General features: G+C 46.9%; 1 protein-coding gene across 2 annotated transcripts; it reads right to left on the bottom strand.

Moving 5' to 3' along the window:
• Positions 1 to 867: 867 nt before the first annotated feature.
• On the bottom strand, positions 868 to 23,040 carry LOC128698490 (dnaJ homolog subfamily A member 1). 2 transcript variants are annotated; one of them, XM_053790710.2, is made up of 8 exons: positions 22,861 to 23,000; positions 16,481 to 16,704; positions 15,521 to 15,841; positions 13,261 to 13,407; positions 8,371 to 8,532; positions 5,617 to 5,706; positions 4,641 to 4,736; positions 868 to 1,662 (listed from the first exon to the last, which is right to left on the bottom strand). In XM_053790710.2, the coding sequence occupies exons 2-8, from the start codon at positions 16,697 to 16,699 to the stop codon at positions 1,438 to 1,440; spliced, it is 1,260 nt and encodes a 419-aa protein (XP_053646685.1). In that variant the 5' UTR covers positions 16,700 to 16,704; positions 22,861 to 23,000; the 3' UTR covers positions 868 to 1,437. The 2 variants fall into 2 exon arrangements, with proteins under 2 accessions (XP_053646685.1, XP_053646686.1); XM_053790711.2 differs by having other exon boundaries at positions 1,304 to 1,662; positions 22,934 to 23,040.
• Between the last annotated feature and the right edge of the window lie 747 nt (positions 23,041 to 23,787).

Raw genomic sequence — 23,787 nt, 5'->3', positions numbered from 1 at the left:
CCGTAGCTGTAGTTAAGTTTAGAAAGTACCGTAGCTGTAGTTAAGTTTAGAAAGTACCATAGCTGTAGTTAAGTTTAGAAAGTACCATAGCTGTAGTTAAGTTTAGAAAGTACTGTAGCTGTAGTTAAGTTTAGAAAGTACTGTAGCTGTAGTTAAGTTTAGAAAGTACCATAGCTGTAGTTAAGTTTAGAAAGTACTGTAGCTGTAGTTAAGTTTAGAAAGTACCATAGCCGTAGTTAAGTTTAGAAAGTACTGTAGCTGTAGTTAAGTTTAGAAAGTACCGTAGCTGTAGTTAAGTTTAGAAAGTACTGTAACTGTAGTTAAGTTTAGAAAGTACCATAGCTGTAGTTAAGTTTAGAAAGTACCATAGCTGTAAAGTTTAGAAAGTACCGTAGCTGTAGTTAAGTTTAGAAAGTACCGTAGCTGTAGTTAAGTTTAGAAAGTACTGTAGCTGTAGTTAAGTTTAGAAAGTACCGTAGCTGTAGTTAAGTTTAGAAAGTACCGTAGCTGTAGTTAATTTTAGAAAGTACCGTAGCTGTAGTTAAGTTTAGAAAGTACCGTAGCTGTAGTTAAGTTTAGAAAGTACCGTAGCTATAGTTAAGTTTAGAAAGTACCATAGCTGTAGTTAAGTTTAGAAAGTACCGTAGCTGTAGTTAATTTTAGAAAGTACCGTAGCTGTAGTTAATTTTAGAAAGTACCGTAGCTGTAGTTAAGTTTAGAAAGTACCGTAGCTGTAGTTAATTTTAGAAAGTACCGTAGCTGTAGTTAAGTTTAGAAAGTACCGTAGCTGTAGTTAAGTTTAGAAAGTACCGTAGCTGTAGTTAAGTACCATATACTATGGTTGTAACTGTAATCTTATTTTTTAACGGGGTGAAGGGGTAGGCCAGTGGAAGGTCACAGCCAGATGACCACAAACTCCAGCTGCGGGGTCATGTGACTAGACCATTGTCATGAAACACTTGTCCTGTTTCCTGACTAACCTAACCTAACCTGTTGTTAAATTTAGAAAGCAGTTTCAGCGGCTTGTACGTCTGGTCTACTCGGCCTGGTTATATCTGAAGTGGTATTTGTCGAGTGATTGATAGACCAAGATCTTTTGGTCGATTTGTCGATGTATAAGTGGACCCACCACGGCAGCTGATTTGTTGTGGCTGTCGAGTGTGTTGGTGGAAGACTGTGTGTTAGCTGTCAGTATCTCCAGGATGTTCTTGATAGCTGTTGAAAACTGTTATTTCGTGTCATGCTACGACCCTGTTTACCCTCGGTGTCACACTACGACCCTGTCTTACCTTGATGCCACACTACGACTCCATCATCCTTCAGTGTCACACTACGACTCTGTCTTTCTTCATTGTCATACTACGACCCTATCTTCAGTGTCGCATTACGACCATATCTTCCTCTGGAACCACCTCACTCTCCCCTTGTGTCGTCCCACTACGACTGCCTACATCCAGTCGGAGGCTGGTCGTCTGTCTCCATTCTCTCGTCGTTGTAGGCGTTTTCAGACCCACCTTCACCTCCTCCTCCCGGAGGCTGCTCCAGGGGCAGCATGTTGACCAGCTCTTCCTCCCCTGTCAGCTCCTGGGTCTTGGGTGGACGGGGAAACATCGCCTCGAATTCAGAGATGAAGTCACTGTCTACCGTGTCTGGGAACTCGATCTGAAAGAATCGTGGCCAAGATTGATCTTAGGGTTGTGTGAGGTTGAAGCGACTGTACCGTGTCTGGTGGTCAAGATTGATCTTAGGGTTGTGTGAGGTTGAAACGACTGTACCGTGTCTGGTGGTCAAGATCGATCTTAGGGTTGTGTGAGGTTGAAGCGACTGTACCGTGTCTGGTGGTCAAGATCGATCTTAGGGTTGTGCGAGGTTGAAGCGACTGTACCGTGTCTGGTGGTCAAGATTGATCTTAGGGTTGTGTGAGGTTGAAACGACTCTACCGTGTCTAGTGGTCAAGATCGATCTTAGGGTTGTGTGAGGTTGAAACGACTGTACCGTGTCTAGTGGTCAAGATTGATCTTAGGGTTGTGTGAGGTTGAAGCAACTGTACCGTGTCTAGTGGTCAAGATCGATCTTAGGGTTGTGTGAGGTTGAAACGACTCTACCGTGTCTAGTGGTCAAGATCGATCTTAGGGTTGTGTGAGGTTGAAACGACTGTACCGTGTCTAGTGGTCAAGATCGATCTTAGGGTTGTGTGAGGTTGAAACGACTGTACCCTGTCTAGTGGTCAAGATCGATCTTAGGGTTGTGTGAGGTTGAAACGACTGTACCGTGTCTAGTGGTCAAGATCGATCTTAGGGTTGTGTGAGGTTGAAACGACTGTACCGTGTCTAGTGGTCAAGATTGATCTTAGGGTTGTGTGAGGTTGAAGCGACTGTACCGTGTCTAGTGGTCAAGATCGATCTTAGGGTTGTGTGAGGTTGAAACGACTGTACCGTGTCTAGTGGTCAAGATTGATCTTAGGGTTGTGTGAGGTTGAAGCGACTGTACCGTGTCTGGTGGTCAAGATTGATCTTAGGGTTGTGTGAGGTTGAAACGACTGTACCGTCTCGGGTGGTCAAGATTGATCTTAGGGTTGTGTGAGGTTGAAACGACTGTATTGTGTCTGGTGGTCAAGATTGATCTTAGGGTTGTGCGAGGTTGAAACGACTGTACCGTCTCGGGTGGTCAAGATTGATCTTAGGGTTGTGTGAGGTTGAAACGACTGTACCGTGTCTGGTGGTCAAGATTGATCTTAGGGTTGTGCGAAGTTGAAGCGACTGTACCGTCTCGGGTGGTCAAGATTGATCTTAGGGTTGTGCGAGGTTGAAACGACTGTACCGTCTCGGGTGGTCAAGATTGATCTTAGGGTTGTGCGAGGTTGAAACGACTGTACCGTCTCGGGTGGTCAAGATTGATCTTAGGGTTGTGTGAGGTTGAAACGACTGTACCGTCTCGGGTGGTCAAGATTGATCTTAGGGTTGTGTGAGGTTGAAACGACTGCACCGTGTCTAGTGGTCAAGATCGATCTTAGGGTTGTGTGAGGTTGAAACGACTGTACCGTGTCTAGTGGTCAAGATTGATCTTAGGGGTGTGTGAGGTTGAAGCGACTGTACCGTGTCTAGTGGTCAAGATCGATCTTAGGGTTGTGTGAGGTTGAAACGACTGTACCGTGTCTAGTGGTCAAGATTGATCTTAGGGTTGTGTGAGGTTGAAGCGACTGTACCGTGTTTGGTGGTCAAGATTGATCTTATTGTTGTGTGAGGTTGAAACGACTGTACCGTCTCGGGTGGTCAAGATTGATCTTAGGGTTGTGTGAGGTTGAAACGACTGTATTGTGTCTGGTGGTCAAGATTGATCTTAGGGTTGTGCGAGGTTGAAACGACTGTACCGTCTCGGGTGGTCAAGATTGATCTTAGGGTTGTGTGAGGTTGAAACGACTGTATTGTGTCTGGTGGTCAAGATTGATCTTAGGGTTGTGCGAGGTTGAAACGACTGTACCGTCTCGGGTGTTCAAGATTGATCTTAGGGTTGTGCGAGGTTGAAACGACTGTACCGTCTCGGGTGTTCAAGATTGATCTTAGGGTTGTGCGAGGTTGAAACGACTGTACCGTCTCGGGTGGTCAAGATTGATCTTAGGGTTGTGTGAGGTTGTGGGTGGTACTTACAGCATAATGTATGATACCACACACACAACTCAGACCACGTCTGAAGCCTGGACTCACAATTCCTAACACACCTGAGCCCAAACGCTAATAATTCAGCACAAAGTCCTTCACCATAACACATTTATGTGACTCTTGTTACTCTTCTTCCTAAGAGATGTTTAAAGAACTTTTATAAGAAGGTTGGGGAACTTTTGAAGGGTAGGAGAACTTTTAATAGAAGCTTAGGGAACTTTTGAAAGAAGGTTGGAGAACTTTCAAGATAAGGTTAGGGAATTTTTGAAAGGTTATAGAACTTTTAAGGCAAGGTTAGGGACCTTTTAAAAGGTTAGAGCTTTTGAAGGAAGGTTACAGAACAGAAGGAAGGTTAGGGAACTTTTAAAAAAGAAGCTTAGGGAACTTTCAAAGCGAAGCCTAGGGAACTTTCAAAGCGAAGCCTAGGGAACTTTTAAAAAGAAGCCTAGGGAACTTTCAAAGTGAAGCCTAGGAACTTTCAAAGCGAAGCCTAGGGAACTTTCAAAGCGAAGCCTAAGGAACTTTCAAAGTGAAGCCTAGGGAACTTTCAAAGTGAAGCCTAAGGAACTTTCAAAGCGAAACCTAGGGAACTTTCAAAGTGAAGCCTAAGGAACTTTCAAAGCGAAACCTAGGGAACTTTCAAAGTGAAGCCTAGGGAACTTTCAAAGCGAAGCCTAAGGAACTTTCAAAGCGAAGCCTAGGGAACTTTCAAAGTGAAGCCTAGGGAACTTTCAAAGTGAAGCCTAGGGAACTTTCAAAGTGAAGCCTAAGGAACTTTCAAAGCGAAGCCTAGGGAACTTTTAAAAAGAAGCCTAGGGAACTTTCAAAGTGAAGCCTAGGGAACTTTCAAAGCGAAGCCTAGGGAACTTTCAAAGCGAAGCCTAGGGAACTTTCAAAGCGAAGCCTAGGGAACTTTTAAAAAGAAGCCTAGGCAATTTTTAGAGGCCTTGGGAACTTTCAAGACAAAGTTAAGGAACTTACCGTGAACTTAATGAAGAGATCTCCCCTAACATAAGGGTTCCTGCAGAGAGGCAGTCCCTCAGCCTCCACCATCATCTCACATCCTGGCTCCACAGCCTGCGAGAAACACTTGTATTAAAACATGCGCAACACCTGCGCCTGTAGTCGAAACGTTGCACCAGGCTTCTGATGTCGACCACAGGTGAATAAAGACAAAGAGCGAGACGTTTCGACAATAAAGTTAGCCAGGTGTTGCACATGTGTCTTATTGTTAAACATCTGTAGTGTGTGAAACATCTGTACCGAGTGAAACAACTCTAGTGGGTGAAACATCTGTACAGAGTGAAACGTTCGGGGTCAACACACACACACACACACACGGGGCCAAGAGCTAGGACTCGACCCCTGCAACCTCAGCTAGGCGAGTACACACACACACACACTAGGTGTACTAGGTGAGTACACACCAGGCCAGGAGCTGTGACTCGACCCCTGCAGCCACAATTAGGTGAGTACACACACACACACACACACACACACACACACACACACACTAGGTGTACTAGGTGACTACACACCAGACCAGGAGCTGTGACTCGACCCCTGCGACCACAATTAGGTGAGTACACACACACACACACTAGGTGTACTAGGTGAGTACACACCAGGCCAGGAGCTGTGAATCGACCCCTGCAACCTTAGCTAGGTGAGTACAACTAGGTGAGTACACACACACACACACACACACACACACACACACACACACACTAGGTGTACTAGGTGAGTACACACCAGGTCAGGAGCTGTGAATCGACCCCTACAACCTTAACTAGGTGAGTACACACACACACACACACACACCAGTGAAGAGGCGAGGCCAGGAGCTATGAATCGACCCATGCAACCATATATAGGTGAATACATAGAGAGAGAGGGAGAGGTGTCGTCTACTGACCCAGGGTTAGACCAGGTATGTTTGTCGACACCGTGCACTGACCTTTCCTTCTGGTTTGGTGACAGTGAGTGTTCTACCGTCCAGGGTGGTGACGGTACGACGGAACCCACAGAGTGACTCCGTCAGTGTGACCTGTCAAAGAGTCGAGAGTTAGACAGGAGTGAGAGCAAACTCTCAGGAGAGACACAGCCCCTTTCTTGTCACCTTAAAAGAATGTGGAAGAGATAAGAGTGAGAGAAGGGTATCTGAAAGTTGCCCCCGGGAGGGGGGTCAATGCCTGGCCGACCAGGTTGTTACTGCTGGTCACACGCAGTCCCTTTCTGACAGGGGAAATCTCTGGCAGAAAGGGGGCATCCAAGCCCCTTTCTGACAGTCTTGATGAACGGGGACCTACTCTGCTCTCTTGAAATATCTATAACTAATCATCACTGTTTAAGTCTGGTTCAACTGTTTGTTTTTTACAGGATAATGAATTAGATACTTAAGCAACACTGGGTATCTTTTGTGTGGAAACAGTTCACCAACCCGTGGCTTCCTCAGTCCAGTACAGAGAAGAATGGTTGAATATCAGGAGTTTGATTTAATCAGTCCCTCAGCCTTGTCTGCGATATATCATCAGTCCCTCAGCCTTGTCTGCGATATATCATCAGTCCCTCAGCCTTGTCTGCGGTACTTAATCAGTCCCTCAGCATTGTCTGTGGTATTTAGTCAGTCCCTCAGCCTTGTCTGCGGTATTTAATCAGTCCCTCAGCCTTGTCTGCGGTATTTAATCAGTACCTCAGCCTTGTCTGCGGTATTTAATCAGTCCCTCAGCCTTGTCTGTGGTATTTAATCAGTACCTCAGCCTTGTCTGCGGTATTTAATCAGTACCTCAGCCTTGTCTGCGGTATTTAATCAGTCCCTCAGCCTTGTCTGCGGTATTTAATCAGTCCCTCAGCCTTGTCTGTGGTATTTAATCAGTACCTCAGCCTTGTCTGCGGTATTTAATCAGTCCCTCAGCCTTGTCTGCGGTATTTAACCAGTCCCTCAGCCTTGTCTGCGGTATTTAATCAGTCCCTCAGCCTTGTCTGTGGTATTTAATCAGTCCCTCAGCCTTGTCTGCGGTATTTAATCAGTCCCTCAGCCTTGTCTGTGGTATTTAATCAGTCCCTCAGCCTTGTCTGCGGTATTTAATCAGTCCCTCAGCCTTGTCTGTGGTATTTAATCAGTCCCTCAGCCTTGTCTGCGGTATTTAATCAGTCCCTCAGCCTTGTCTGCGGTATTTAATCAGTCCCTCAGCCTTGTCTGTGGTATTTAATCAGTCCCTCAGCCTTGTCTGTGGTATTTAATCAGTCCCTCAGCCTTGTCTGCGGTATTTAATCAGTCCCTCAGCCTTGTCTGCGATATTTCATCAGTCCCTCAGCCTTGTCTGCGGTATTTAATCAGTCCCTCAGCCTTGTCTGTGGTATTTAATGAGTCCCTCAGCCTTGACTGCGGTATTTAATCAGTCCCTCAGCCTTGACTGCGGTATATAAGCTCCATCTCATCGCATGTTGCTGGACTGATAATATCGACTCCAGGCTGGGGGACTGATTACTTCAAACTCCGTCAGATCTTCAATCATTTTTCTCTGTATTAGACTGAGGAAGCCACTAGTTGGCGGAAGATTAAAGATACGCAAGTGTTGCACAAGTGTCTAATTTATGATCCTGTCTGTTCTCTTCAACTGTTTACCTACATTAACGGGACGCTTAACGGTAACAGTAACAGAAACGGTAACAGTTGTCTGTTATTTTAGAGATCCTAGCCATTCCATAAGCAAGTTATGTCTGAAAACAAATAAGAATTCCTACAAGTAAGTGGCCCGGTGGCCTGGTGGCTAAAGCTCCCGCTTCACACACGGAGGACCCGGGTTCGATTCCCGGCGGGTGGAAACATTCGACACGTTTCCTTACACCTGTTGTCCTGTTCACCTAGCAGCAAATAGGTACCTGGGTGTTAGTCGACTGGTGTGGGTCGCATCCTGGGGGACAAGATTAAGGACCACAATGGAAATAAGTTAGACAGTCCTCGATGACGCACTGACTTTCTTGGGTTATCCTGGGTGGCTAACCCTCCGGGGTTAAAAATCCGAACGAAATCTTATCTTATCTGACACAACTTATACAGACCATAACTGACATCAGTGACATACTACAATATAGAAAGTCCCTGGTTATGCAGAGCATTTGTGGCAACTTAGATTATCTTGTCCACAGGATGCCACCCACAACAGTCGGCTAACACCCAGGTACCAACTTACTGCTTGGTGAACATGGACAGCAGGTGTCTTAAGGAAACACGTCCCAATGTTTCTACCCGTACCGGGCATCGAACCACGGACCTCAGTGTTTGAGTCGAGTGCGCTACCAACCGAGCTACAAGACACCATCTTCTAGACTTCACAGACTTAAAGGCTAGAGCCTGACTAGAGAGCCTTGTGCTTTACTACACTTGTCTCGTACATAAATAATACATTTGTAATTATTTAGGTAGTAGATGGTTATTCTGGGTGTGGACTCCCAAGTACTCCGTTATCTGTTAGGTATAAGGGTGTAACTATTGTGATAATATTTTATTGTGGGAACGTTTCGCTCTCCAGGAGCTTTATCAAGCCTTTACAAAGCTCTTAGAGAGCGAAACGTTGCCACAATAAAATGTCACATTAATTTATGTGTGTCCTTTTACTCAACACATTGTCGGTAATTCTACCGTTATTAGTACTCTGTTATTTGTCGTTCTCGTGTACTCTCAAATGACCTTTGACCCTGAGCTGACCTTCATCTCCATGTGGAGGTCAATCCCCCTCCTGACGAAGGTGTAGTGGGGCTTCTCCTGCAGGATAATGACCACGTCCCCAGCTTCCTGGCCAGGATCCTGGTCACCCTCTCCTTTGAGAGTGATCCTGGTGCCGTTGCTCATGCCCCTCTCAACGTGTACCTGTAAAACCAGGTCATAACAGGTTACAGGACACCCTTGGAAAAGTCTAATCTGAGGTTAGCCAAGAATACGTTACGTGATGTTTATTGCAAGCTTCTGATGATGTGTTGATTGCAATACGAAAGGCCTAGAGGCATCATTCAACTCTCCCTGTGGTTGCTTTGCATATATGCATATATATATATATATATATATATATATATATATATATATATATATATATATATATATATATATATATATGTGTGTGTGTGTGTGTGTGTGTGTGTGTGTGTGAAATAAGAGAGAGCCCGTGACGTGGTTAAAGACTGGTCGGGATCTGACATTGACGTTGCACGGTGAAGCCAGCCCAGTCGGGCTCATTGGCTTGTCTTGTGATGTGAGGGGAAATGAAGATTGTCTTATAGTTGGGACTGAAGGTGGGGAGGGGGTACTGAAGGTGGGGAAGGGGTACTGAAGGTGGGGAGGGGTACTGAATGTGGGGAAGGGGTACTGAAGGTGGGGATGGGGTACTGAAGGTGGGGAAGGGGTACTGAAGGTGGGGAGGGGTACTGAAGGTGGGGAGGGGTACTGAATGTGGGGAAGGGGTACTGAAGGTGGGGAGGGGTACTGAAGGTGGGGAGGGGGTACTGAAGGTGGAGGGGAGGGAGGAGATCTCGCTGTCTTACTGGTATTTGTAGATGTGTCTAATTTATCTTACTGGTATTGTCGAGGAAGTATGTGTGTGTGTGTGTGTGTACTCACCTAGTTCTCACCTAGTTGAGGTTGCAGGGGTCGAGTCCAAGCTCCTGGCCCCGCCTCTTCACTGGTCGCTACTAGGTCACTCTCCCTGAACCATGAGCTTTATCGTACCTCTGCTTAAAGCTATGTATGGATCCTGACTCCACTACATCGCTTCCCAAACTATTCCACTTCCTGACTACTCTGTGGCTGAAGAAATACTTCCTAACATCCCTTTGATTCATCTGTGTCTTCAACTTCCAACTGTGTCCCCTTGTTACTGTGTCCAGTCTCTGGAACATCCTGTCTTTGTCCACCTTGTCAATTCCTCTCAGTATTTTGTAAGTCGTTATCATGTCCCCCCTATCTCTCCTGTCCTCCAGTGTCGTCAGGTTGATTTCCCTTAACCTCTCCTCATAGGACATACCTCTTAGCTCTGGGACTAGTCTTGTTGCAAACCTTTGCACTTTCTCTAGTTTCTTTACATGCTTGGCTAGGTGTGGGTTCCAAACTGGTGCCGCATACTCCAATATGGGCCTAACGTACACGGTGTACAGGGTCCTGAACGATTCCTTATTAAGATGTCGGAATGCTGTTCTGAGGTTTGCCAGGCGCCCATATGCTGCAGCAGTTATTTGGTTGATGTGCGCTTCAGGAGATGTGCCTGGTGTTATACTCACCCCAAGATCTTTTTCCTTGAGTGATGTTTGTAGTCTCTGACCCCCTAGACTGTACTCCATCTGCGGTCTTCTTTGCCCTTCCCCAATCCTCATGACTTTGCACTTGGTGGGATTGAACTCCAGGAGCCAGTTGCTGGACCAGGTCTGCAGCCTGTCCAGATCCCTTTGTATTTCTGCCTGGTCTTCGATCGAATGAACTCTTCTCATCAACTTCACGTCATCTGCAAACAGTGTGTTACATAAGAACATAAGAAAGGAGGAACACTGCAGCAGGCCTGTTGGCCCATACTAGGCAGGTCCTTTACAATTCATCCCACTAACAAACATTTGACCAACCCAACTTTCAATGCCACCCAAGAAACAAGCTCCGATGTGCAAGTCCCACTCAAATCCAACCCCTCCCACTCATGTACTTATCCAACCTAAATTTGAAACTACCCAAAGTCCTAGCCTCAATAACCCAACTAGGTAGACTGTTCCACTCATCAACTACCCTATTTCCAAACCAATACTTTCCTATGTCCTTTCTAAATCTAAACTTATCTAATTTAAATCCATTACTGCGGGTTCTCTCTTGGAGAGATATCCTCAAGACCTTGTTAATATCCCCTTTATTAATACCTATCTTCCACTTATACACTTCGATCAGGTCTCCCCTCATTCTTCGTCTAACAAGTGAATGTAACTTAAGAGTCTTCAATCTTTCTTCATAAGGAAGATTTCTAATGCTATGTATTAATTTAGTCATCCTACGCTGAATGTTTTCTAACGAATTTATGTCCATTCTGTAATATGGAGACCAGAATTGAGCTGCATAATCTAGGTGAGGCCTTACTAATGATGTATAAAGCTGCAGTATGACCTCTGGACTTCTGTTGCTTACACTTCTTGATATAAATCCCAGTAATCTATTTGCCTTATTACGTACGCTTAGGCATTGCTGTCTTGGTTTAAGGTTGCTGCTTACCATAACCCCCAAGTCCTTTTCGCAATCTGTATGGCTAAATTCTACATTATTTAACTTACAAGTGCTAGGGTTATGGACACTCCCGAGCTTCAGAACCTTGCATTTATCTACATTGAACTGCATCTGCTACTTTTCTGACCAAGAGTAGAGTTTGTCTAAATCCTCCTGAAGTTCCCTAACATCTACGTTTGAATCAATTATCCTACCTATCTTCGTGTCATCGGCGAATTTGTTCATATCACTAGTAATTTCTTCATCAAGATCATTGATATATATTATAAACAACAACGGGCCCAAGACTGATCCCTGTGGAACGCCACTTGTTACTGATCCCCACTCGGATTTAACCCCATTTATGGACACTCTCTGCTTCCTGTCAGTGAGCCATGATTCGATCCACGAGAGCACTCTTCCCCCAATGCCATGAGCTGCTACTTTCTTCAACAGTCTTTGGTGCGGAACACTATCAAATGCCTTACTAAAATCTAAGTAAATAATATCAAATTCTTTATCGTGGTCAACAGCCTCAAAAGCTTTACTGAAGAAAGCTAATAAATTAGTTAGACAAGACCGGCCTCTTGTGAATCCATGCTGAGTATCATTAATCAAGCTATGCTTATCGAGATGGCTTATAATTTGAGCTATAATTGACTAGTAATTTGCCTACAATTGAGGTCAGGCTTATTGGGCGGTAATTTGACGGTAACGACTTGTCCCCTGTTTTAAAAATAGGAATTACATTAGCCATCTTCCATATATCAGACACTACACCTGTTTGAAGAGATAAATTAAAAATATTAGTTAATGGTTCACAGACTTCCATTTTGCATTCCTTTAGAACCCCTGAAAAAACCTCATCAGGACCCGGTGACTTATTTTGCTTCAGTTGGTCTATCTGCTTCACTACCATTTCACTAGTGACTGTGATGTTACATAATTTATCTTCTTCTGGCCCACTATAAAAATTAATTACCGGAATATTATTAGTGTCTTCCTGTGTAAAAACCGAGAGAAAATAATTATTTAAAATCGAGCACATTTCATTCTCTTTGTCAGTAAGATGCCCATAGTTATTTTTAAGGGGACCTATCTCATCTCTGACTTTTATTCTATATACCTGGAAAAAACTTTTTGGGTTAGTTTTAGAATCCCTAGCAACTTTAATTTCATAGTCCCTTTTAGCTTTTCTTATCCCCTTTTTAATGTCCCTCTTAATGTCAATATACTGATTCATAAGATGACCCTCACCTCTTTTGATACGCCTATAAATTCCTTTCTTATGCCCTAGTAGATATTTCAGTCTATTATTCATCCATTTTGGGTCATTTATATTTGATCTAATTTCTTTATAAGGGATAAACGTTCTTTGAGCAGCATGTATTGTGTTCAGAAAACTGTCATATTGATAGCTCTCTTCGTTACCCCAGTCAACAGATGATAAGTGTTCTCTAAGCCCATCGTAATCTGCTAAGCGAAAATCTGGGACTGTTACTGAGTTATCCCTACTATCATACTTCCATTCAATTCTAAATGTAATTGATTTGTGGTCGCTAGCACCCAGTTCCTCTGAAACTTCTAAATTATTAACAAGGGATTCATTGTTTGCCAGAACTAAGTCAAGCAGGTTATTTCCCCTTGTAGGTTCTGTCACAAACTGCTTCAAAAAACAATCCTGAACTACTTCTAAGAAGTCGTATGATTCTAAATTCCCAGTCAAGAAATTCCAATCAATATGACTAAAGTTAAAGTCTCCTAGAATTACTACATTATCGTGCCTTGTGGCCCTAACAATTTCCTCCCATAGTAGTCTCCCCTGGTCCCTATCTAAATTTGGGGGACGGTATATCACACCTAAAATTAATTTTTCATTCCCCTCTGAAAATTCTATCCAAACAGACTCTGTATGTGTTCTTATGTTCTTATGTGTCTCTGTGTATACACACTGATAGATGGATGTGTCTCTGTGTATACACACTGATAGATGGATGTGTCTGTGTATACACACTGATAGATGGATGTGTCTCTGTGTATACACACTGATAGATGGATGTGTCTGTGTATACACACTGATAGATGGATGTGTCTCTGTGTATACACACTGATAGATGGATGTGTCTCTGTGTATACACACTGATAGATGGATGTGTCTCTGTGTATACACACTGATAGATGGATGTGTCTCTGTGTATACACACTGATAGATGGATGTGTCTCAATGTATACATAGTGGGAGCTTAATTCGTCTTTTGTCGTCAATATTAGTGTTTTTCACCAGAGGTGAGCAGGTAGCATGCAGTCTTTATGACCGTCTCATGATGGATTGATTCTCCACCCTAACAACCCAAGCCAAAGGTAAAGTACCTGTGTAATCTTGGTATCGTTGACGGTGCGGTTACCTTTGCACAATTTGCACTTGTCTGCCTCTGCTATAGTCCTGCCGGAGCCTCCACAGGCAGTACAAGTACCGTGCATCTCCACTAGTCCTGGTCCTAGCTGCTGGTACGTCAGCTGTGGGTACAAGATATCACAACATAAGAAGGGAGGAACACTGCAGCAGGCCTACTGACCTATGTAATAATGTTGGTAGAATTACTCAGTTTGAGAAAGACCTACCTAGCATGGGCTAGTAAGTTAGGAAAAACGTAAAAACTTGAGAGAGCGAAACGTTGCCACAGAAAAACGTCGCTTTAGTTCCACGTGTGTCTCTTTACCTAACCTACTGGCCCATGCTAGGGAGGTCTGATTCAAACCCAAGCCCACTTACAAAAATATTCGTGTAGGTAGCGTGTCATAACATGTGAGAGTTTGTGAATGAGACACTAGTGCAAAGTTGGGAATTTTTTTTTTGGAAGAAATGTTTGGATAGCCAGTGGCTCCTTCAGTCCAGTACGAAGAACAACAGTGGAAAATGAGGAGTTTGGGGTAATCAGTCCCTCAGCCTGGAGTCGATGCAATCAGTCCATCAGTCTTGAAAAAAATGATGTACTGATTACATCGACTCCAGACTGAAGGACTGATTACTTCAAACTCCTTCTAATCTGCACAATACTTCTTCGTGTAGGACTGATGAAGCCATTGTGTTGCGAAACGTTTCTTTAATAAAAATACTCAAGTGTTGCACGTGTGTCTAAATTTACCGACTTGTTGGTTCTCTCAACCATTTAGCTACAAACCAGGTTGTTGCTGCTGGTGGCCCGCTGGTCCATATATCAATCACAGCCTGGTTGATCTGGTACCTGGTGAAGATACTTGTCCAGTTTCCTCTTGAAGGCTTCTACACTTGTTCCAGCAGTGTTTCTGATATCTACTGGTAAGATGTTGAATAATCTGGGGCCACGGATGTTGATACAGTGTTCTCTTATTGTGCCCACGGTGCCCCTGCTTTTTACTGGGCTTATTTTGCATTTCCTCCCATATCTCAGAGCCTATGGTCATTAAGGGCTTTTAGAATTATTTTAGAGGTTATTGAGGGATTGTGGGTGCTCGTAGAAGGAATCTAAAAGATGTTAAATGTCGTAGGATTGTAGGAGAGAAAATATACGAGTGAGAGGAGGGTTAGAAACGTTGTATGGTTAAGGTTAGTGAGTGTTGGATGTCACTCTTGTTACCTGGACCAACATACACCAGATGACCTCTCTTCTTGCTTCCATTTCCTGCTGTCACTCACTCCCTCTCTCCACTTTCTCACTCCCTGAGCCCCATGTCTTCCCTCCTAGACTTCCCTTCCTCCCTGTCTTCCCTTCCTCCCTGTCTTCCCTTCCTTCCTGCCTCCCTGTCTTTCATTTCTCCCTGCCTCCTTCCTTGTCTCCCTCCCTGCCTTCTGACTCGTTCCTGCCTCTCTCACTGCCTTCTGACTCGTTCCTGCCTCTCTCACTGCCTTTTAACTCGTTCCTCCCTCTCTCACTGCCTTCTGACTCGTTCCTGCCTCTCTCACTGCCTTCTAACTCGTTCCTCCCTCTCTCACTGCCTTCTAACTCGTTCCTCCCTCTCTCACTGCCTTCTGACTCGTTCCTGCCTCTCTCACTGCCTTCTAACTCGTTCCTCCCTCTCTCACTGCCTTCTAACTCGTTCCTCCCTCTCTCACTGCCTTCTAACTCGTCCCTCCCTCTTTCACTTCCTTCTAACTCGTTCCTTCCTCTCTCACTGCCTTCTGACTCGTTCCTCCCTCCCTCACTGCCTTCTAACTTGTTCCTCCCTCTCTCACTGCCTTCTAACTCGTTCCTCCCTCTCTCACTGCCTTCTAACTCGTTCCTCCCTCTCTCACTGCCTTCTAACTCGTTCCTCCCTCTCTCACTACCTTCTAACTCGTTCATCCCTCTCTCACTGCCTTCTAACTCGTTCCTGCCTCCCTCACTGCCTTCTAATTCGTTCCTGCCTCTCTCACTGCCTTCTAACTCGTTCCCCCCTCTCTCACTGCCTTCTAACGCGTTCCTGCCTCCCTCACTGCCTTCTAACTTGTTCCTCCCTCCCTCACTGCCTTCTAACTCGTTCCTCCCTCCCTCACTGCCTTCTAACTCATTCCTGCCTCTCTCACTGCCTTCTAACTCGTTCCTCCCTCCCTCACTGCCTTCTAACTCGTTCCCGCCTGCCTTCCTTGCCTCTCCCTGCTTGTCTCTCTCACCTTGATACCCTTGCCATGACAGGTGTTGCAGGTCTGTGTGAAGGCGTCTACCCTGCCACCCCTGCCGTCACAGGCACCGCAGGGCCGCCTACGGTCCAGCTTAAGCTTCCTCCTGCCGCCAATCATAAGCTGTTCCAGCGACACCACTAGGCGGTGTTCCATGGGCGGCGGCTTCCTGCTGCCGCCCATACCGCCGCCCTTACCGAAGAAGCTAAAGCCGCTGTCACCATCCTCATCCTCGTCCTCGTACTCTCCACCTCCACCAAAGAACATGTTGAAGATATCCATGGGATTCCTGAAGCCTCCGCCAGCACCGCCACTCTGCAACACCAGACTCAAATAAGCACTTACCAGTAAGTCACCCTCAAATACACTGTCTTGAATCTTAGTAACATGACAACAAAGATAACTATCTTTATTTCTACAAGTACATGTACGAGGTATTCAGACCATAGCTGACATCAATGACATACTACTATACAGAAAGCCGCTTCTTATGCAGATCATTTCGGGCAAATTAAATCAGTTTTGTCGCAGGATGCGACCCACACCAGTCGACTAACATCCCAGTCGGCTAGCTACCAGGCCACAGACCACCGTGGTACAGGTGGAGTTGTGAATGATACATCTGTGGGACGTAACACTGGCCTGTAGTAACATCACAACACTGACCTGCGGTAACATCACAACACTGACCTGTAGTAACATCACAACACTGACCTGCAGTAACATCACAACACTGACCTGTAGTAACATCACAATAATGACCTGCGGTAACATCACAACACTGACCTGTAGTAACATCACAACACTGACCTGCAGTAACATCACAACACTGACCTGCAGTAACATCACAACACTGACCTGCAGTAACATCACAACACTGACCTGTAGTAACATCACAACACTGACCTGCAGTAACATCACAACACTGATCTGCAGTAACATCACAACACTGACCTGCAAGGCCTCCTCTCCTCCCTCATCATAAATCTTCCTCTTCTTAGTGTTAGACAACACCTCGTAGGCCTGGGAGATCTGTTTGAACTTCTCCCCACCCTGTGGATTCTTGTCAGGATGGTACTTAAGAGCCAGTTTCCTGTAGGCTGATTTCAGTTGGTCAGCTGTAGCTTCAGGGCTCACACCCAGCCTGTCGTAGTACTCTGTCTCCTTGACCATTGTATCTGAAACAACAGTAGAGTAAGATTTTGATAAAACACACGTGCAAGAGTTAGATATCTTTATTTCGAAACGTTTCACCTACACAATGGGCTTCTTCAGTTTAGTACACAAGAGTTATCAGTCCCTCAGCCTGGAGAAGAGTTATGTTACATAGTCTGGAACAGTGTGAAGTTGAAGCGACGGTGTGGAGACCAGAGGGCCAGTCCACTGGACTACACCTCACCTTCCGCCAGTGTGTGGAGACCAGAGGGTCAGTCCAATGGACTACACCTCACCTTCCGCCAGTGTGTGGAGACCAGAGGGTCAGTCCACTGGACTACACCTCACCTTCCGCCAGTGTGTGGAGACCAGAGGGTCAGTCCAATGGACTACACCTCACCTTCCGCCAGTGTGTGGAGACCAGAGGGTCAGTCCACTGGACTACACCTCACCTTCCGCCAGTGTGTGGAGACCAGAGGGCCAGTCCACTGGACTACACCTCACCTTCCGCCAGTGTGTGGAGACCAGAGGGCCAGTCCACTGGACTACACCTCACCTTCCGCCAGTGTGTGGAGACCAGAGGGTCAGTCCACTGGACTACACCTCACCTTCCGCCAGTGTGTGGAGACCAGAGGGCCAGTCCACTGGACTACACCTCACCTTCCGCCAGTGTGTGGAGACCAGAGGGCCAGTCCACTGGACTACACCTCACCTTCCGCCAGTGTGTGGAGACCAGAGGGCCAGTCCACTGGACTACACCTCACCTTCCGCCAGTGTGTGGAGACCAGAGGGCCAGTCCACTGGACTACACCTCACCTTCCGCCAGTGTGTGGAGACCAGAGGGCCAGTCCACTGGACTACACCTCACCTTCCGCCAGTGTGTGGAGACCAGAGGGTCAGTCCACTGGACTACACCTCACCTTCCGCCAGTGTGTGGAGACCAGAGGGCCAGTCCACTGGACTACACCTCACCTTCCGCCAGTGTGTGGAGACCAGAGGGTCAGTCCACTGGACTACACCTCACCTTCCGCCAGTGTGTGGAGACCAGAGGGTCAGTCCACTGGACTACACCTCACCTTCCGCCAGTGTGTGGAGACCAGAGGGTCAGTCCACTGGACTACACCTCACCTTCCGCCAGTGTGTGGAGACCAGAGGGTCAGTCCACTGGACTACACCTCACCTTCCGCCAGTGTGTGGAGACCAGAGGGTCAGTCCACTGGACTACACCTCACCTTCCGCCAGTGTGTGGAGACCAGAGGGCCAGTCCACTGGACTACACCTCACCTTCCGCCAGTGTGTGGAGACCAGAGGGTCAGTCCACTGGACTACACCTCACCTTCCGCCAGTGTGTGGAGAACAGAGGGTCAGTCCACTGGACTACACCTCACCTTCCGCCAGTGTGTGGAGACCAGAGGGTCAGTCCACTGGACTACACCTCACCTTCCGCCAGTGTGTGGAGACCAGAGGGTCAGTCCACTGGACTACACCTCACCTTCCGCCAGTGTGTGGAGACCAGAGGGTCAGTCCACTGGACTACACCTCACCTTCCGCCAGTGTGTGGAGACCAGAGGGTCAGTCCACTGGACTACACCTCACCTTCCGCCAGTGTGTGGAGACCAGAGGGTCAGTCCACTGGACTACACCTCACCTTCCGCCAGTGTGTGGAGACCAGAGGGTCAGTCCACTGGACTACACCTCACCTTCCGCCAGTGTGTGGAGACCAGAGGGTCAGTCCACTGGACTACACCTCACCTTCCGCCAGTGTGTGGAGACCAGAGGGTCAGTCCACTGGACTACACCTCACCTTCCGCCAGTGTGTGGAGACCAGAGGGTCAGTCCACTGGACTACACCTCACCTTCCGCCAGTGTGTGGAGACCAGAGGGTCAGTCCACTGGACTACACCTCACCTTCCGCCAGTGTGTGGAGACCAGAGGGTCAGTCCACTGGACTACACCTCACCTTCCGCCAGTGTGTGGAGACCAGAGGGTCAGTCCACTGGACTACACCTCACCTTCCGCCAGTGTGTGGAGACCAGAGGGTCAGTCCACTGGACTACACCTCACCTTCCGCCAGTGTGTGGAGACCAGAGGGTCAGTCCACTGGACTACACCTCACCTTCCGCCAGTGTGTGGAGACCAGAGGGTCAGTCCACTGGACTACACCTCACCTTCCGCCAGTGTGTGGAGACCAGAGGGTCAGTCCACTGGACTACACCTCACCTTCCGCCAGTGTGTGGAGACCAGAGGGTCAGTCCACTGGACTACACCTCACCTTCCGCCAGTGTGTGGAGACCAGAGGGTCAATCCACTGGACTACACCTCACCTTCCGCCAGTGTGTGGAGACCAGAGGGTCAGTCCACTGGACTACACCTCACCTTCCGCCAGTGTGTGGAGACCAGAGGGTCAGTCCACTGGACTACACCTCACCTTCCGCCAGTGTGTGGAGACCAGAGGGTCAGTCCACTGGACTACACCTCACCTTCCGCCAGTGTGTGGAGACCAGAGGGTCAGTCCACTGGACTACACCTCACCTTCCGCCAGTGTGTGGAGACCAGAGGGCCAGTCCACTGGACTACACCTCACCTTCCGCCAGTGTGTGGAGACCAGAGGGCCAGTCCACTGGACTACACCTCACCTTCCGCCAGTGTGTGGAGACCAGAGGGTCAGTCCACTGGACTACACCTCACCTTCCGCCAGTGTGTGGAGACCAGAGGGCCAGTCCACTGGACTACACCTCACCTTCCGCCAGTGTGTGGAGACCAGAGGGTCAGTCCACTGGACTACACCTCACCTTCCGCCAGTGTGTGGAGACCAGAGGGCCAGTCCACTGGACTACACCTCACCTTCCGCCAGTGTGTGGAGACCAGAGGGTCAGTCCACTGAACTACACCTCACCTTCCGCCAGTGTGTGGAGACCAGAGGGCCAGTCCACTGAACTACACCTCACCTTCCGCCAGTGTGTGGAGACCAGAGGGTCAGTCCACTGGACTACACCTCACCTTCCGCCAGTGTGTGGAGACCAGAGGGCCAGTCCACTGGACTACACCTCACCTTCCGCCAGTGTGTGGAGACCAGAGGGCCAGTCCACTGGACTACACCTCACCTTCCGCCAGTGTGTGGAGACCAGAGGGCCAGTCCACTGGACTACACCTCACCTTCCGCCAGTGTGTGGAGACCAGAGGGCCAGTCCACTGGACTACACCTCACCTTCCGCCAGTGTGTGGAGACCAGAGGGCCAGTCCACTGGACTACACCTCACCTTCCGCCAGTGTGTGGAGACCAGAGGGTCAGTCCACTGGACTACACCTCACCTTCCGCCAGTGTGTGGAGACCAGAGGGTCAGTCCACTGGACTACACCTCACCTTCCGCCAGTGTGTGGAGACCAGAGGGTCAGTCCACTGGACTACACCTCACCTTCCGCCAGTGTGTGGAGACCAGAGGGTCAGTCCACTGGACTACACCTCACCTTCCGCCAGTGTGTGGAGACCAGAGGGTCAGTCCACTGGACTACACCTCACCTTCCGCCAGTGTGTGGAGACCAGAGGGTCAGTCCACTGGACTACACCTCACCTTCCGCCAGTGTGTGGAGACCAGAGGGTCAGTCCACTGGACTACACCTCACCTTCCGCCAGTGTGTGGAGACCAGAGGGTCAGTCCACTGGACTACACCTCACCTTCCGCCAGTGTGTGGAGACCAGAGGGTCAGTCCACTGGACTACACCTCACCTTCCGCCAGTATATATGTCTCCACACTGCCGCTTCACCTTCGCAAGTTCCAGACTGTGAAACAAAACTCTTCTCCAGGCTGAGGGACTGACCACCTCTGATAACTCCTCTGTACTCGATGAACATTAACTTCGACAACCTCTACTAGTGAGAACGGCTGGGTTTGAGAGGGACCTGCCCTCCCAAATCAACCTACGTCTCACCTCCTGGCACTATATAAGGCCCGATTCTGTCACTTCAACTTCATATTGTTTCAGACAACGGAACAATGCTCTTCTCCAGACTGAGGGACTGACCACCTCAAAACTTTAAGGGTGATGGACTGATTACATCGTCTTCATGTATCTTCTGCTTCTATCAACTTTTCTGTACTCGACTGAAGAAGCCTACTGTGTAGGCGAAACGTTTCAAAATAAAGATACCTAACTGTTGCATGTGTGTCTTACCTAACTATCCTCTGTACTCGACTGACGAAGCCTACTGTGTAGGCGAAACGTTTCGGAATAAAGATACCTAACTGTATCACATGTCTTACTTATCAACCTGACGGTACTGTATTCCATTTTTGTATTCAAAATTAGATTTTGTTGGGATTTTTAACCCCGGAGGGTTAGCCATCCAGGATAACCCAAGAAAGTCAGTGCGTCACCGAGGACTGTCTAACTTATTTCCATTGTGGTCCTTCAGTCTTGCCCCCCAGGATGCCACCCACACCAGTCCACTAACACCCAGGTACCTACTTGCTTCCTATGTGAACAGGGACAGTAAGTGTAAGGAAAAAAGTCCAATGTTTCCACCTCTGCCGGGGATCGAACCACGGACACTCAGTGTGTGAAGCGAGAGCGTTTCCAACCAGGCCACGGGACATAACCACGTTACTGTAGCCGCCGTGTTCAAAGAACAGTTATATCACATTTATGGTGTAATAACCGACAAGTTAAATAAGATGTACAACACCTGGGTGTCTTTATTGATGAATAAGACACATGTGCAACACCTGGGTGTCTTTATTGATGAATAAGACACATGTACAACACCTGGGTGTCTTTATTGATGAATAAGACACATGTGCAACACCTGGGTGTCTTTATTGATGAATAAGACACATGTGCAACACCTGGGTGTCTTTATTGATGAATAAGAAACATGTGCAACACCTGGGTGTCTTTATTGATGAATAAGACATATGTGCAACACCTGGGTGTCTTTATTGATGAATAAGACATATGTGCAACACCTGGGTGTCTTTATTGATGAATAAGACATATGTGCAACACCTGGGTGTCTTTATTGATGAATAAGACATATGTGCAACACCTGGGTGTCTTTATTGATGAATAAGACATATGTGCAACACCTGGGTGTCTTTATTGATGAATAAGACATATGTGCAACACCTGGGTGTCTTTATTGATGAATAAGACATATGTGCAACACCTGGGTGTCTTTATTGATGAATAAAACACATGTGCAACACCTGGGTGTCTTTATTGATGAATAAAACACATGTGCAACACCTGGGTGTCTTTATTGATGAATAAGAAACATGTGCAACACCTGGGTGTCTTTATTGATGAATAAGACATATGTGCAACACCTGGGTGTCTTTAGTTGAAGAAATTTCGCCAACTAGTGACATTTTAAGTCTAATATTGATATTAGATGGTAATCAGAACTACAGAGAAGACAGTGGAAGCTAAGGTAATCAGTCCCTCAACCTAGAAACAAATGTTCAGTACCTTAATTTTGATGAATCAAGGTCCCAGGAGCTTTACAAGTGCCTTACCATAAAAATATAAGAATGGAGGAACATTGCAGTAGGCCTACTGACTCATGCTAAAGGCTTACTACAGTAAGCCTGCTGTCCTATGCTAGACAAGTCTTACTTCAGTAGGCCTACTGGCTCATGAAGTAGGCCTACTAAGCCATAATACGAAGGTTCAACTCACACCCAACTTTTCTCCTTGATATACCCGGGTTTTGATATACCTGGTTTATAACTTAATATACCTGGGTTATACCTTCATATACCTGGGTTATAACTTAATATACCTGGGTTATAACTTAATATACCTGGTTTATAACTTAATATACCTGGGTTATACCTTCATATACCTGGGCTATAACTTAATATACCTGGGTTATAACTTAATATACCTGGGTTATAACTTAATATACCTGGGTTATAACTTAATATACCTGGGTTATACCTTCATATAAATGGGCTATAACTTAATATACCTGGGTTATACCTTCATATACCTGGGCTATAACTTAATATACCTGGGTTATACCTTCATATACCTGGGTTATACCTTCATATACCTGGGCTATAACTTAATATACCTGGGTTATACCTTCATATACCTGGGCTATAACTTAATATACCTGGGTTATACCTTCATATACCTGGGTTATACCTTCATATACCTGGGCTATAACTTAATATACCTGGGTTTTAACTGTAGCAACACACAAAACCGGTTTTCCAAACGAGTGGTCACAAAACACTTCACTTCATTACACTAGTACTGTGGTGGTAGACGTGTGTGTGTCACTTCTGGTGTGCTGGTGCACTTAATAGCACTGACTGGCGTCTAGACGGTGCCAGAAGACTCTGCAGGTGCCACGGGGCGCCTGCTGCCCGTGCCAGTGTTGTCACCCGCAGCCACACACAAGCAGCTTGACACTTGCTAAAGGTAGCGAGGTCTGGTCGGGCGTAAATCCCTTTGTAACTTTTTCCCAGAAGGTTAGAAGATTTTAAATGATTATTTTGCCAGTGAGTCGTAAAAAATAATGTCTATATTGTTTTGCCGGAGTATTGGTAAGATAAGATTTCGTTCGGATTTTTAACCCCGGAGGGTTAGCCACCCAGGATAACCCAAGAAAGTCAGTGCGTCATCGAGGACTGTCTAACTTATTTCCATTGGGGTCCTTAATCTTGTCCCCCCAGGATGCGACCCACACCAGTCGACTAACACCCAGGTACCTATTTGCTGCTAGGTGAACAGGACAACAGGTGTAAGGAAACGTGTCGGAATGTTTCCACCCGCCGGGAATCGAACCCGGGCCCTCCGTGTGTGAAGCGGGAGCTTTAGCCACCAGGCCACCGGGCTGGTATTGGTATGATTGTAACCATTTATAGGAGTGTAGATGGTTCATTACCTTTGTAAGTTGTCATAATTGTGACCAGATCTACCTGGAGTTCATTACCTTAGTAACTAGTTCAGCTATCATAACTTTGGAGTCCAGTCCCTGGACCCATTATGTACCTCTGTAATCTTTTGACTACCACCCACAGGATGGGTATGGTGTGACAACTACCCACAGGATGGGTATGGGGTGACTACTACCCACAGGATGGGTATGGTGTGACAA

This window comes from Cherax quadricarinatus, chromosome 88 (assembly GCF_038502225.1).
Source record: "Cherax quadricarinatus isolate ZL_2023a chromosome 88, ASM3850222v1, whole genome shotgun sequence".
Classification (NCBI taxonomy): Eukaryota; Metazoa; Arthropoda; class Malacostraca; order Decapoda; family Parastacidae; genus Cherax; species Cherax quadricarinatus.
The sequence above is the reverse complement of the archived record's forward strand: the minus strand, read 5'-3'. Positions and strand labels throughout refer to the sequence as shown.